Raw genomic sequence first — 15,953 nt, 5'->3', positions numbered from 1 at the left:
AACAACTCAAGTTTTGGAAAACATGCTGACAATGGACTATTAAGTCCTCAGGTGATTATCATCTCAGACCTACAAAGCTGGGTCAAACACCATGGATAAAACAGTTCAGAGGATGTAACAGTCCATTAGTGCAAACTACAAGAAAGCACTGGGGGGGGGAGGTTGGGGAGAGGACAATATTAAAGGTTCCCCTCCAAATAAGTGAATTTTTAAAAGCCCCCATCTAGGCAGACAATCACTTTAAGCAAAGGTGTTATTTTAGAGGGGTTTTTTTCCCTCCAGTAGGCAGGACTTGACTACAATCAGAGGCACTGATTGTTTCAGCTAGCAGAGCTAAAGCTAGAGCTCAGTTCCCTCTACTCTCCAGAGGAAGCATCTTTGGGGTTACACGTTGTCCAGACTGCACAGCGAGACCCAGAGCCTGAGCTTGGGGGTTCCCTTGAAGCAAATATCCCCTGAAAAAAAATGCAACACTATAAAGAACTGAAAACAAGGACGTCATTAGACAAACCAATATTTCCTCCATTCTCAAAGGCTTCATGATTGGGTCTAGGACTCAAGAAAGAAATGTGTGTTGCATACATTCTTTAGCAGGGAGAGACCTGGTCAGCAACATCGATCACAGCCAGGGTGAGTACGTGGTGCATGTGGTGTTGTATTTTCCTTCTATTCTTGTAAAACCCTCTTTAAAATTCTTCCTGAAGTCCATAGTTAGGACTCTGAAGCTCTTTGCAAGAAAGGACTGGACCAGTCTCAGAACTTCAAAGGTAGTAGGTGCCCCTTTCTGAAGTCCTGGAAGCCAGCACAACAGTAGACAGAATTCAGAGTGCTCTTAGAACCATGAGCTGAGGAAGATCACAGAGCACCAACCTGATGTTGCCATGGCTATCAGATGTGGCTCAGGGATCAGACTGCACTAGGGCAGTGAACTGCAGGTAACAAGCCACTGTTTAAGTAGATGAGGAACTGTGATCTGATTTTGGGACAACACCTGGGAAGGTCTGCCATATAAAGTCTCATCCATCCAACCGTAAATTACCCAATGCTCATCATGGAACACAATGCAAACAAAACAAGGTAAAGGAAAAAGTGAAGTAGAATCAAGCAAAATATCAGGTTCCATAAGGGTATTCATGGATCAGGGAGATGACTTGATACATATAGTCTTATTCATGATAACCTGAGCTTAATGCCTAGATCCGACAAAGAGGTAGGAGAGAATGGATTCTGAGAGTGTTCCTCTGACCTTCAAGAATACCATGGCAGGCTGGAGAGATGACCCAGTAGTTGAGAACACTGGCTACTCTTCCAGAGGTGCTAAGTTCAGTTCCCAGCAACTACATTGTGATTTACAACCATCTGAAATGAACACACACACACACACACACACACACACACACAAAATAAATAATAACAAAATTGTAAAAGAAAAGAAAAAAGATTGAAAAAAATTAAATAGGCAGTATGATTGAATACTGGAGAAGTTCTTTGTAGTTTGGATTAGAAAGAAAGACTTTAAGCTAAAGGTCTAAAGACAAGGAAACAAACTAAGTAGAAATCAGAGCTTGGGAGTGGGAGTGGCCTTTGGGTAGAAAGAGGAGCATACCCAAAGGCCATGAGGCTAGGATGTGCTTGGTACATTTGAGAAGCAGAGAAAAGGCATAGTTCTGGAAAAGGGTATGTTAGATAGAAGGCGGGCAGTGGACAGGGCCAGTCCAGGGAACACCCTGGAATCCCAAGCAAGGCATTCAGATCTTACTTTGCTCTGTTGTACAACCAGCAAAAGACTGTAGCTGGCTAGTGTTACTGCATGTAGACGTGAAGACTGGACGGGCCACCATGGGAAAGTGCGTCAGGACATTAAGAGAGGTGGGCAGAACGACCGAGGAGGTCAGAGCAGGGTCCAGATAACAGAAAGGTGATGACTAGGACAAAGGAATGATTTCTCAACCTCAAGATTATTGACATCTTGGGCCACCTTATCTCCTGTTGTAAAAGAGCCATCGTTGGCCTCTTCTCACCATACGGTAGAAACCATTCTGTCCTCCCTGGCCACAGCAATCAAAAAAATTCTCCAGATATTACAAGCATACCCTGGAGAGCCAAACTATGCCCGCTGGGAATAAATGGGTTGAAGTGTCAGCTGCACTGGGGACAGGAATGCAGATTCTGAGCATATTTTAAAGACAGAGTTGATGGCATTTGCTTACAGGAATAGATATAGAGTGTAAGAGAAAGAGAAAAATTAATGATAAGAAAACCCAAGGGGTTTGGTGCTGGGCCACTGAAGAGTGGAGGTGACAAGTATAGGGATGAGGAAACTGAAGGAGGGGAGATCAACTGGAGCTTAGAGTATGTGAGATTTGGGGTCCCTATTAGGTTTCTATACAGCAAGGGGAAATTGACTGTTAGAGTTCTGAGGAGGCTGGGTGCTGGACTTCAGAGGTACACATACATCCATATAAAAACAGATGTAAAGATGAATAGTTGATAAATATGATGTATATGTAGATGACAGATGGAGGTCATCTGATTGTATATGACTAGAGAATAGTAATAATAGATGAACAGGAAGGGCACTTCTGCAGCAAAGTGTATGGAAAGAAGCAAGAGACACAGACACAACTGGAGACAAGTCACAATGATACAGCCCTTTTAAACAAGGAGGAAATGTGCTTCAGTTAACAATAACTGTAAAATGGAGCAGGGAGACATCTGGTTTGATGGAACCAAGGAGAGCCCACCAGCAACACAAAGTTCACTAGAAACTTTTCAAAAAGCAAGCTTTGTGTAGTGTGCCAACAACCTGGATAAAGACAACCAACTCTTCTTAATAAGTCAATGAATGAACCAGAGTACTGAAAATGTCGGGGGGGGGGGAGGGTATGTGTGTGCCTGTGGGTGTTGGATTTTTCCTTTTGTTGAGCCTTTTGGTTTTATAGTCATGTGTGGTTCTTTTGTTGCTTGTGGTTTTAGTGCTATATATAAATAACAAAGTAGCATCACTATGCAGACCAATGTCAAGAAGGAACATCAAGGCTTCAATGCCATCACCTTAATTCTCTCAGGTAATATACTGAATGCGTTTTTTCCTCATCTCTTTCATATGTTTGATCCACGGTGGCTCCAGGACTTCCACTTCGGTCCGTGAGATCTTTCTAGATTGTCTCATTGAACCAAAGGCTCCGTGCTCTTGGTCCCCTACTCTCTACCATGCTGAGATTTTTATAGCTTTCCTGGGAGGATGACACCAAGTGGTAGTGAGCATGTGGAAAAAGTAATCTTGTACCTGGTATACTGCTGATGGAAATGTAAATTAGAACAGTCATGATGAAATGGTATGAACATTCCTCAAAAACTAAAGTATAATTACTAGGCAATTTAACAATTCTATATCTGGATATACAGCCAAGTAATTGAAATCACAATTCAGAACGTTCAATACATAGGAACAACCCAAATGCCCAAACATGGATAACTCATACATCAATCATCCTTTGGTATATAAGAACTCCCTCCCTGCCCTCAGAGGTAATAAAATAAATGATTCCCTACTCTAGTACATATAGATTCTATGTCAACTAAATGCATAAATATAGGACTAAAATACTGAAAACTATACACACAAAGATGCTGGAAAAAACAATGGATGATCTTAATAGATTTAAATCCAGAAAAGCTCAACACACAAGGATTTCTTCCTAAGTTCATATACAGGTTCAAAATAATTTCCATCAAAATTTCATCAAGTTTTGGCAGACAAAATTATTCTAAAATTTCTACAGACAATCAAAAGAACTAATACAGCTCAGAAAAAGGAGACTAAAGTGAGAGCAATCAGTCTACCTGACTTCAAAGCTAATTACAGGGCCAAAGCAATGAAAAGTATAGACTGTTAGAACTGAACCTAAACTTAGAACTAGGATAAAAAAATTTTGACCAGGGGAATTTTTATGAAAGCAATTTAATAGAGGAAATAGAGACTTCCATTAGTTGGTTCTGGAGAAGTTAGATTAATGGAGAAGGGAGGAGTAAGGGAGTGGAGACAAAGGAAAAGGGGGAGACAAGAGGGGAGCGAGGGAGGGGGAGAAGGGAGGTGAACAGGAAGGGAGGGAGAAGGAAGGAAAGGGAAAGGAGTCTGCTTAAGAATCATATGTCATACCAGAAGGAATTTGAGGAGATACGGAATTTAATGTAAATATAAAAGGGTACATGGGAGGTTGGGAGGGAGAAAGGCGAAGGGGGAATGACTTAATAAGGCAGAAAATGGGGTTTCAGCTACAAAGGACAAGAGGGAATTCTTTATAATGGAAATGTTTGACATGTTGTCTGCATCAATGTCAAAACTGTGATTGTCATCATACAGTGATTTTGTAAGATTGTCACCATTAGAGGAAAGTATGTAAAGGGCACATGGAATTTTTTTCTGTATTTTTGCAACTACATATGAATCTACAAGTAACTCATAAATTAAAATTTGACTTAAAAATCTAGGAAAATAGTTGGTTCCAATTTTAGTTCACATTTGAATCTACACAAGAGAGCAAATCTCAGTTTTCCAAAAGAAAAAGGAAACTGAAGGCCAGGGCTAAATGGAAGTCACAGCTGGGTGGCCCTGGGCAGACCCACAATCAGCTCTTCCCCAGCAAGGGCTGGAATCAGGACAAGAATTGATAAGCCAAGACCAACACTCATTTTAATGAGGCAGTATGTAAGAAAGGCTGTGACCAGGAATTAAATAACCCTTTCTGGCTAGGGAAAAATAGTGTTTACTGACCAGGATACTCAGTACAGAAGGTGAACAAACAAAGGGATTCATAGAAGTAAAGTGCCCCATAAAATCACAAGCCGAGTTCTGGGTGGTGTGGAAGCATGGAATCTAACTTTCATACCACCCTTCCAGAGCAACAGACTCATTTGGAACCAATCCCTTACGGCCCCTGCCAGCAGCCAATCCCAAACCACGCCCGCTGGGATTCTAACTCAGGAATATAGCCCATTAAAGGATTAACTTTCTCCATCAAAGATCTTAGAATAGACCAAACCCACAAAGCTTTTCAAGCAAAATCAACTCCATCATTTCAAAGTTTATGAACATTTTGTGGAGATGGGGTGATGACCACGATAGACAGGTACTACTCAGCCGAGGATGTGGGTAACTCAGTCTGAAGGTAGCTTCCAGGGTGATGGGGACCTGAGCTATCTGAGAGGCTGTCCCATAGCTTTATACGGGTGATTTATGCAGGTCTTCACTTTGAAACCATTTAGCCCTCCTCCAGAGCAGATTAAGCAATCTCATAGACAACTTAGAGAGAGAGAGAGAGAGAGAGAGAGAGAGAGCCTCCTATGTCATACATAAAAGACCACACCTGAGCAAAGAATACATGATCACTGAGCCCTGTAAGTGAGAAGCAGATATTCTAGTCCCCATGTTGGGTTTCTCTTACTATGGTAAAACAAAAATCAACTTGAAGAAGAAATGATTTCCCACATCTTGGCCCATCATCAGGGGAAGCCAGGGCAATTCAGTAACAGAAGCAGATACCATGGTGAAATGATGCTTAATGGATTGCCCCTCCTGTTGCTTGTTCAGGACTATCTGTCTAGAGGTGACACCACCAGTAGTGGACCAGGCTCTCCCCCATCAATCAACAATCAAGAAAATGCCCCCACAGAAATCCCTGTAAGGCCAGTCTGATGGAAGCAATTCCTTAATTGAGGTTCTGTAGTCCCTTGTATCCTCCGTTTGTGTCAAGTTGAGGAAAACTAACTAGCACACCATGCAAGTCCTTCCCCCAAAAGGCTTCCCAGATGTTCTCAGTGTGGGGTCATCCCTGGGTGAAAGAGAGGACAAATATTCCAAAGGTCAGTTTCTGTGGTCAAGTAAAGTCAGACACAGGTCCATCCACTTCCTTCTGACCAGGACCGCTCCAAGTGGGCATTAATAAATTTTGGTGTATTAACTAATTATATACTTTGGTACATTAATTAATAAATTTTTGTATATTAGCTTACAAACTTAAGCCAGTCAGCAGTGTGCTAACCAAAGGGAAAAACTTAATTTGGCTTTTGGTACCATTTTATAGATACCCATTAATTGCTAAGTCGTTTGTGAGAATCTCACAAAATGATGCAGATGAATTGGGTTTAAGAGCTGACATTTTTGTCATGTTAATTATCACTGTATGTAGTATGAATCTGAAATTTGATTCTGAACATGCCCACATGGTGGTATTCACTGCTACTTGAACACTAGGAAGTTGAAAACATCCTAGCCTTCCTCCTTTCCCTAAAGCAGAAGCAAGACTCTGTAAGCAATTTCCCTCCAAAGGAGAAACAAAAGTAGGGACTACTTAGAGCAGCAGTTCTTGTCCCAGGTTACCTCTAGAATCAATCCCCTGGGGAGAACAGCTGCTGTGCCTGGCAGGACTGAAATCAAGACCCATTCTCCAGGTAACACCCATTGACTGCTCTCACCTGGGAAGCTAAGGAAAGACAGGTGCCTGACTCTACTATCAGACCAATTAAATCACAGCACCTCAGAGATCAAATGCCAGGCAACAGACACGTTTCATTAATATTTGGTTAGTACAGAAAGAAATGGGTTTTGTTGCTACGTTTTCATTCATATCTTAGGAGTTCTCGGAAGATAGTAACATTGATCCAGAGCTCCAGGCCAGGTTTCTCAGACTTCCGTAAACATGAGTCTTAGAGAAGAGGTTAGTGATACATTACAAACAGGCAAATCTGTAGCGCATTAGCTACTTGGCATGCTGCTTGGCCAAACTCTACAGACAGAGATTTCTACATCATGCAGAATAGGAATTGTCAGGAAAGGGCAGCATGGGAAGACATTACAATCATTTTCTGTGAGAATGCTGATGCCCAAGTGATTTTGTTTGGCAAACCTTAGAGCAGCCATAACCCTTGGGCTTCTGAAACATCTTCCTTTATGAAGATAATTCATGAAATAACAGGTCACCACAGTGTGCCACCCCCTTCTCTGAGCCTGTTTTATCATTGTCTCCACTTTACAGAGGGAGAAAAGAAGAGGAAGGGAAGAGGGAGGAGGGAAATCTACTGACAGGAGAAGGAGGAAGAGGAAGAGAAGGAGGAGGAGAAGGAGGAGGAGGAGAAGGAGGATCTACTGATAAGAGGAGGAGGGGAGTAGGGAGAGGGTGGGGAGGAGAGAGGAGGGAGGGGAGGAGGAAGAGGAGGATCTACTGACAGCCAGAGTTCCCACAGGAAGTCTGATGACCAAGAGCATAAAGTCAGCCAGGCATATACTGCGAGTGCAGGTGGCCCCACCACTCAACTTAAGGGGAGCCTCAGCAGCCTCAGCATGCTTCCCAGGCCATTCCCCATGCAGTGGCTAGAAGAGCTGTCACCATGGTGGTAGCTTTTTGCATTTTTCTACCACTGACTAAGCTAGGACTTCAAACATGCTGGTCAAGTATTCTGCCATGCAACCCCACAAACCCACCAATTGGTAAACGTGTGAAAATGTTGAAAAATGAACTTTGAGAGGTGGTGTCTATTAGTGGGGATACACACTGAAGTTAACCAGAACAAGAAACCTATTCAGCACTTCCAAGCTTCCACAAGTGTTCACAAAAAAAAAAAAAAGGAGGGAGAGGGACTTTCCCCAAGCCACATCATGCGTCTTGCAGTCTTGCATTTTAGAAATGTTAAAAGAGGAGGAAAGGGAGCTGACATTCAATGAATATACTAAACACCCTCCTAAGACTTAGCTGATATTAACACACTTAATCCCTAGAATATACTACAATTATAGCCTGAGAACTTCTTCCATGAAAGTCAGATAGCATTTCAACTTCCAGAGCCAGAGCCATAGCGCCTCTATCCCAACAGCTCAGTTCTGCTGTGTAGTTTAAAGGGAGCCACAGATTCCAAGTGACTAGCTGGACATGAATGTGTGTCATTAAAACAGAAGATTGCCACATTGTTTTCAACCCCTTCTCTGAGCCCGTTTTCTCATTGCCTCCATTTTACAGATGAAACAAAAACAAGAACAAAAGAAACAGAAACACAACAGAAACTACTGACAGTTCAGGGTTCCACAGCAGCAGTCAGTATTAGTAACATTCTTATGCGGCCCAAATCAGAGTTTCCTAATATAAGAAAAGACCCAGAGAGTAAAGACTAACTCAAACTCTCCTTTAATGTTTCCAGTTTTGTTCCAAGCTCTTCTCTCTGCCTTCTTAGAACCCCTATCCTTCCTACCCATATTCTCTGCTCCTCATAATTGATTAAATTTAACCAGTATATCCATTCTTCCAATTCCTTTGGAAGCCAGGATTGCCACCACCACAGGGCTTAGTTGGCTTATGTCCAGTTCCCGTGAACCTGACAATAGAGGGTGTCAGGCTAAGACATGGAGCATGAGCTACTCACCAGTCCTTGGCAGGCACTGAGGGCTGCTGTCCCGATCGTGGTGCCCTCCTGTAGAACTGTGCCCCTGAGATGGCAGGGTGGGCCTGAGGAAGCCAGCATCTTAACATGGGAAAGGTTCCCAAATCTCCTCTCCACAACATAGCCATTGGAAAGAAATTCCTTGTTGACTGTCAGATTAAAATACAGGTCTTTGTCTTCATGTGAAATTCTGTAGTACACCTGGTCCTCAGAGCCACCTGTGGCTCTCTTCCTCCTGCTGCTGGTGACAGCATGATGCAGTCCATACGACAGAAAACGTCCGCTGGCATCTACTTGGACAGGTCCCACCACGTAGTATTCTGGCAAGGTCTTAATAAAATGTTCTATAAGAAAACAGAAGAAAACTCAGAGATCCAAGCTTCGGGTAAGCAAGACAAACTCACTACCATTTGGGACTAAGATTGTAGCTTGCTGATTGCAAAACCACCACTGGCTTACAGCTTAGAGAATGTTTTCCCTACATGAACACTGTCAACATGAAACCCCCTGAGCAACTAGCATGCACACAGCATCTGTCCCCAATGGCACGCAGCAGTCTGAGCTGACCTACAGTAGATCTCTTGGTATCAGCCATTCTATCACAGTCAACTTAAGATGAGAGTTAATCCACGAGGAATAGTGCAAGGGAAGAAGCAGGATCAGTGTACCAAATAGGACAGTGGCAGGCTAGGGTTGGCTGTTGTAAACTGCAGAGCTCCACAGTTTCTGGCATAGTGTTTAAGTCCTCAAGTACTTCCTGCTATGTCTGGTTACAAAAAAATCAAAACACATAGCAAACTCATCACACATGATCCCTGATAAACCTTAACAAACCTCACACCTATGACAGCACCAGAGTGGCCGATGATGTAGCAGGGTACTTAAGTGGACTTGTGGTTTAAAATACACTCAACAAAAATGATGGTGGGACATTCTTGGATCTAAGGCATTGTCGAAATCTATAACCCACTAATTGGATCCATTGTTATTTGAGAACATCAAATTATCAAGATGTACATGGATTCTATATTTTTGGTTGTGAGCCTAGCCTTTAACGGCTGAGCTATCCCTCCAGCCCATACATGGATTCTAATGAGGATAGTTGGCCCTGGAATGCACCAGAATACTCATTTTGACTCACCAAAATTTGATCTTTTGCATAAGAAGGAGGGGAAGAAAAACAGGCAAAGGAAAGGGCAAGGAAATGGGAATCAGGAAATCATGGGAGAAAGAGGGGTAGGGTGGGGTGGGGAGGGGAGGGGAAGGGAAAGAGGGGGGGATTCTACCCACACTTTCCAGCATACACTACATTCCTCACATTATTCTCATGACTATAAGGTCTTTTGCATTCTATCAGAATCCCGTTTGTTATTTAAGATCAAAAGGTGAAAAATCAAAGCACTAGGTATGCTGGCACCACAGAAACTGAAATAGAAGATCAAGAATTTTAGACCAATCTGAGTTACACAGTGAGACCTTCCCTTAAAAGACAAAAGAGAAACAGCAGGGCTCTTCCTTCTCCATTCTTCTAACATCTAAGGACAACTGAAGGTCTAGCTCTTTCCTCTGTACTTCCCAGGATGGCTTTATTTCACACTCCCATTTTTTTTTTACCTATGTTATATATTCCTGATACTTTCAGATCCATAATCTCAGAATCACAGGCTGTGTGTCATCATAGGCTGTATGTCATTATCATAGACTGTATGTCATCACAGGCTGTATGCCATCATAGACTGCATGTCATCATCACAGGCTGTATGTCATCACAGACTGTATGTCATTATCATAGGCTGTATGTCATCATCACAGGCTGTATGTCAACACAGGTTGTATGTCATTGTCATAGGCTGTATGTCATCACTGACTGTATGTCATCATCACAGGCTGTATGTAATCACAAGCTCTATGTCATCATAGACTGTATGTCATTATCATAGGCTGTGTGTCATCACTAACTGTAATGTCATCACAGGCTGTATGTCATCACAGGCTGTATGTAATCACAGGCTGTATGTCATCACAGGCTGTGTGCCATCATCACAGGCTGTATGCCATCACAAGCTGTCTGTCATCACAGGCTGTATGTCATCATCACAGGCTGTATGTCATCATCACAGGCTGTATGTCATCATCACAGGGTGTATGTCATCACAGGCTGTCTGTCATCATAGGCTTTATGTCATCACAGGCTATATGTCATTATCACTGGCTGTATGTCATGTATGTCATAAGTCAGTGAATATGCATACTGATGGTCTTTGAAGGAACTAGATTTGATGGGAGACAAGAAGGAGCTTTTCCTCATAAGCGAGTTCCATCAATACTAATTTTTTGACTCATTCTTCTCAGGCCTCAATGAAACATGGAGCAGAGCACAGAGTGTCCACTTTTGGGAATTAACAATCTTAATTTTTAATTGTAAAATATCCAGACCTATCCTAATTGCAACATTTAGGCACAAACCACATAGGAATAAATGTTTAATAAGAAGAATTTAATAATAAACTAATAAACAATGTTTAATGAAAAATAAGAAGCAAGAAAAATCTACCCAAGGCTACTTGTATTAATGGAAAACACACAAACACACACACACACACACACACACACACACAATTTAGTTTTCCAAAGCACATGCAAACAAAAACCACATATGGAACTCTTTTGAAGGGTTTTCCATGGGAAATGATGACAAAAGAAGCATCAATAACTGGAAAAAAAAGTTGCGAACAAGTTTTTGACAATAGTGTTCTATGAACTGAGTAGTATCACAATTTACACATTTACTTCCCATTCACTCCTCCAGAAATGTCTGGATCAATCCAGGAGGGGCACTTTCCCACCCTTCCCCAGCCAGACCCAAGTTAAGAGCAGAGCAGGCAGGCAGGCAGGATGATGTAGACTTAGTAGCTTCTGCATCACCTCCCTCCCATTGCTCTTAGCTACTGTTATTTCAACAGAGGCTGGAGCATGGAGGAACACCAAAGGACAAAAAACGTCTTTCTCAGCTGGGTGTACCGGTCATCGTGCCCAGATGTGGTTACTAGAAAGACACTGACGACTTTTCTCAAAAGAAAGAAGTTCTCTAGGGTCAGGGCGCTAGGGCCATAGCTCAGTGAGTAAAGTCATGAAGATCCGAGTTCAAACCCAGCATCCATGTAAAACTGCAGCATGGTGGCATCCATGAACAATTCTAACATTGGGGAGGAAGAGACCTGAAGATCCTTGGGGTTCCTTTGGAAACCTTACTTGAGTTCTGGCCCAACCAAAGATGCTACTGTGAGTTAGATAAACTTCTTTTCCGTGTACATCAGCCAGCTCAACCATTTTGTAATAGACACAGAAAATGGACTAATATTTTTCTTGGCTTTTCCTCTCACCTCAGTCAAGAAGAAAGGTTTGAATTGACACCTGTGAAACCTACACATAGTTCACGTCCATCTATGTTCAGTCCTTACCACCTCTGGAAGGTCCACCACAGACAACCAAATATCCGCTTGGTATCATTAAGACTTGGGGAAGGGCAGGGGACTGAGACAGAATATAACTATATCATAGCCTATACAGGCATTTGTGGAAACAAATGATAAGCCTTGATTAAAATCAGATTTGAAAACTTAAGCCGAAAGTTTCAATTACTTGAAACGTATAATAAAGAAACTTAATGAGAAGTTCTAAGAGCAACCAGTGGGCACACAGCATTTTGAAAAAGCAAAACACCAAGCAATCATTTGCCTTCATCTTAGGAAGAAAAGCAGAGTATGAGAGAATACTGGTCTGTTCAGGTTGGAGCTATATATTACAGTTTAGGGACTAGGTACTTAATGAGTACATTGTCCCTGTTCAGGGGCCACGCTCATCTTTTCCTTGTAAGTCCAATTTGTGTGTGAATTCTGATAAAGAGAAAACAACTATACTTATTCTCAACATTTCTATTATTAGGAGTTAAACTTCTTAAACTATTTCTTTAAGAAGCTGTTATAAGTCCTAAAATAGAGGCTTATTTCCATAATTATCTTCCACAGGCTGACCTCACTATACATCTATAGACAACATAGGTGGCTTCTGAACTACGATGGCCTGGTTTTTGGTTTTCTCACTCTATCTTGTTACAAGAGCAACAAATACCTTTGAATTTTGATCTTTTCCTGGGTTAGAGATGCTGGCTGTGCCACTCGTACAATGCTGGGCTACATCGGTGGGATAAGGAGGGCACTCAGCCACATGGTGGCAAGAGTGACCACCCAGGCTACAGAATAGCTCGGCTAATCTGTGGCATGGCAAAAATTGAGTGTGTTAAGGGGCATTTTATACAACAGTATTTGCAACTTCTGATAGGCAAGCAACTGCATCACTTGTCAGGAAGTGTCTGTACAGAGAAAACTAAATCCCAAAGCCATTGTTGGCCACAGAGGAGAGGAAGCACGGTGTAGACAAAGTCGGGTGTCTTACTATTTTGATATTTTGTTGTAAATCAAGAAAGCCTGGAGAGGTGGAACACATCCTTACACCAACTGACTGATGTGGGAAAGGGCTGTGCAGAATCAGCCCAGTCTGTCCTGGAAAGGATTAGATTTGTCACCATACCCTTTCTGGGGACCAAAACTTTCATGTATTTACATCTTTGTGGTGCTATGGGTGGAACCCAGGGCCTTGAACACACTAAGCAAGTGCCATGGGACTGCACTATAGCCCAGCACAGAACTGCCATCATGATTCTGTACAAACCTGAGAACCAAAAAGAATGTGCAGGGTTAACTAGGGTGAGACCCCTTTCCGGCTGCTCCTTGACTCTCTTCAATGCCCCGGCTAAGTAGTATTGGGTAAGTGTTCAATACCTACATGCAAACACGGTCAATTTGTGAGAATAAGGATGGATGAAATGATCTATGAGTTTGCGACCCTTAAAATTTGGAATTTGAGTGCAACTCAAAAATCTTGTCTGAGTAGAAATGGAAGGTCATCTGGGGGTCAAATCCAGGTCTATTGCCAGGAAGCTTTAGAATGCCTGTCATTACTCCTCTATTGCTCTCTTCCACTCCTCTCTCGCCTCTCGCCTCTCTCCTACTCTCCTCTCTCCTACTCTCCTTTCTCTCCTCTCCCATCCTCTCCTCTCTTCGCCTCTCTCCCCTCCTCTATTGCTCTCCTCCTCTCCCTTCCCCTCCCCTTCCATCCCCTCCTTTTTCTCCTCTCCTGTCTTGCTCTCCTCCCTCTTTCCCTTCTAATGGAAACTCACTAAGAAATTTCTCCTTAGCACATAGATTTAATTACTTGTAAATGCATTAATGAAGATTGGTGAAAAGACCGATGCTTTTAAAAATGGAAAGCATTCTTAAATCTAAATATATTTGCATCATTAATACGCATAGTGAGCTTTAGAGCTACTTCTGAATAACAAATATTCTAAGCTTATCCCAAAAGGTCACTAGGAGAAAGAGTCATATCCCACTTTCTGAGGAACAAGACAGGCCCAGCAGTGACTGCTCTACACCAGGATGAATTTTCCCTTACAAACATGCGAAGCAAGCAAAGTTGGAAAACTAGCCCAGGAGAATGTCTTTGAAGGAAATTATCTCCCCATGCCCTGGGAAGTGCTGGCGGGCTTTGTTCGTGCTACCCCAGAACAGGGACCTTTCACAAAGGCACTGCTTTTCAAAGAACAACAAAAGCTGCTATTTTAAACTTGGGCGCTCCAGATTGTATCTGGAACGTTTACACAAGCAAGTGCTGGCTGATTGACATCTAACCCCAGTGTTTGCCCACTCTGGCTTCCAAGTAAAGCAAAGGGAGACAGGGATTTGCATCTGGTGGCTCTCTAAGCCGCCACAGAGGAATTCTCCAGCAACGTTTGACTTTGCAACGTGGGCAGAAAACACTGCCTAGCAATAGCCTAAGCGCGGACAAGTGCCTGCGTGCATGCGTGTGTGTATAATCCCTGCTATTGCTGTCAGCATGGCTGCATGACTTAAAGTCAGGATACCTGGTTCAAAACCGTGTTTCACTGTTATGGAGCTCATAAGATCTCCAAGTTCCAGTTTCCCCATTTGTAAATCAGGCTTGGTAGCCATAGCTCCCGAACTCCAGAAGGGCATTGTCAGTAGTGGGAGGGGCTAACCGGCAACCTCTGTGCTCCGGACTCTGCCCCCACCCTTCCCTGACGCTCCGCGACACCGCAGCAGCTCTCTCTGAATAGGAAACTCTTCTAAGCTCAGTTACAAAACAGAAGCAAGAGTACCACTTTGAACTGTGCATTAGGGTTAAAACAACAACACAACAGTAATAGCAATGATAATATTAATAATAAACAACTGCAAATTATCTTCACAGTCCCTCAGTGCTTTCTCTCAGAACACACGCAGTGGCCACAAAATTTAGAAAAAGTCTGAAAAGCAGGACAGAGAACCGCGAGTGCCCAGGATGTAAGTTTCTCCCCAATAAGGATGTCATTTGAAAAAAACAAAACCCTAAATCTTTCCAGGAAATTCAAACTCAGCCAAGTTGCTCAGCAGGGGGCCGGAATAAAATTTCTACCTTCCAGATCCGGAGTTTAAAATTGAGGAAACATTGCATGACTGCCAGTGGCCAGCTGTGTCTCTTTAATAAAATAAATTTCCATGTTAGAATCTGCAAGGGGGGGAGCTGAAGCAGGGAGGGGGTGCTGGTCCGCTGGTCCGGGGCGCTTGCTCTTGGGTCTTTCGAAGCAAGGGTGTTTGTCCGTCACCCCTCAGTGGGCAGGCAAATATTCGTAAGCCCTAGGCCAGAAGAAATTCGGAGACTGAGCCCACAGCCCAGTTTTTCTTAGACGGGACAGAAGGCAGAGTTCAGCCCTGTCTGGTGGGGGAAGGGGTAGGGGACAGACCGAGTTCCACTGTCCTACCACCACTGCTTGAAAAACAGATAAAGAAAAGCCACTAACCTTGCCTCGGGTCTGGAAAGCGAACCGGGCCGGGCTGAGCTTGTCTCCCCAGGCAAAAAGCCCCAAAGTTAAGAAGCTGAGCCAACATCGAGAGCTTTGCCAGCCAGCTTGTCTGAGCACATGGCATGGTTCAGTTGTTGGGGAGAAGAAAAGTCAAAAAAGTTTCAGCTCTCAGCTGCAGATACGGAGTCCTCGCCTGTGGCCGCGCAGGAAGACGCAGCGTGGCATGGTCCAGGCGTGGGAAGGGAGCGGCCAGCAAGCTGCCCGCGAGCTCTAGTGGCTTTTTGAAGCAGAAGGGGCCAGAGAGCTTTTATTCTCTCCTGTTCCCGAAGGGTAGTGAATGAGTTGAGAACTTCTGCTTTCTGCAGGCCAGAGCGTGGACTGGGTCAGAGCCAAGGGATGCAGCCCACCCCACATCCCCACCCCCGGCTTTCCCCACCCGCCCGGCCTCCAGCCAGCTAGCACATCTTCCTTAGGGACTCCTCCTCCTCCTCCCTCAGGCTCCTCCCTCCAGGCTCAGAGCCTCGGCCCGCGGGCCAAATAGGGGAGACCCCAGAGAGCTGGCCAGGAAGGCACTAGAGTAAGAGCCATTCAGAGGCTC

General features: G+C 43.5%; 1 protein-coding gene across 1 annotated transcript in view; it reads right to left on the bottom strand.

The window, feature by feature from the left end:
* Positions 1-15,720, bottom strand: part of Adamts12 (ADAM metallopeptidase with thrombospondin type 1 motif 12) — a 280,702-nt gene extending 264,982 nt beyond the window's left edge. Inside the window, exons 1-2 of the mRNA XM_040757649.1 lie at positions 15,353-15,720; positions 8,416-8,777 (exon numbers count right to left, since the gene is read on the bottom strand). Coding sequence (XP_040613583.1) covers positions 8,416-8,777; positions 15,353-15,479 — 489 coding nt within the window. The 5' untranslated portion in view covers positions 15,480-15,720. The remainder of the gene's footprint in view (positions 1-8,415; positions 8,778-15,352) is intronic.
* Between the last annotated feature and the right edge of the window lie 233 nt (positions 15,721-15,953).

Source organism: Mesocricetus auratus, unplaced genomic scaffold (genome assembly GCF_017639785.1).
Source record: "Mesocricetus auratus isolate SY011 unplaced genomic scaffold, BCM_Maur_2.0 Super-Scaffold_100015, whole genome shotgun sequence".
Lineage (NCBI taxonomy): Eukaryota > Metazoa > Chordata > Mammalia > Rodentia > Cricetidae > Mesocricetus > Mesocricetus auratus.
The sequence above is the reverse complement of the archived record's forward strand: the minus strand, read 5'-3'. Positions and strand labels throughout refer to the sequence as shown.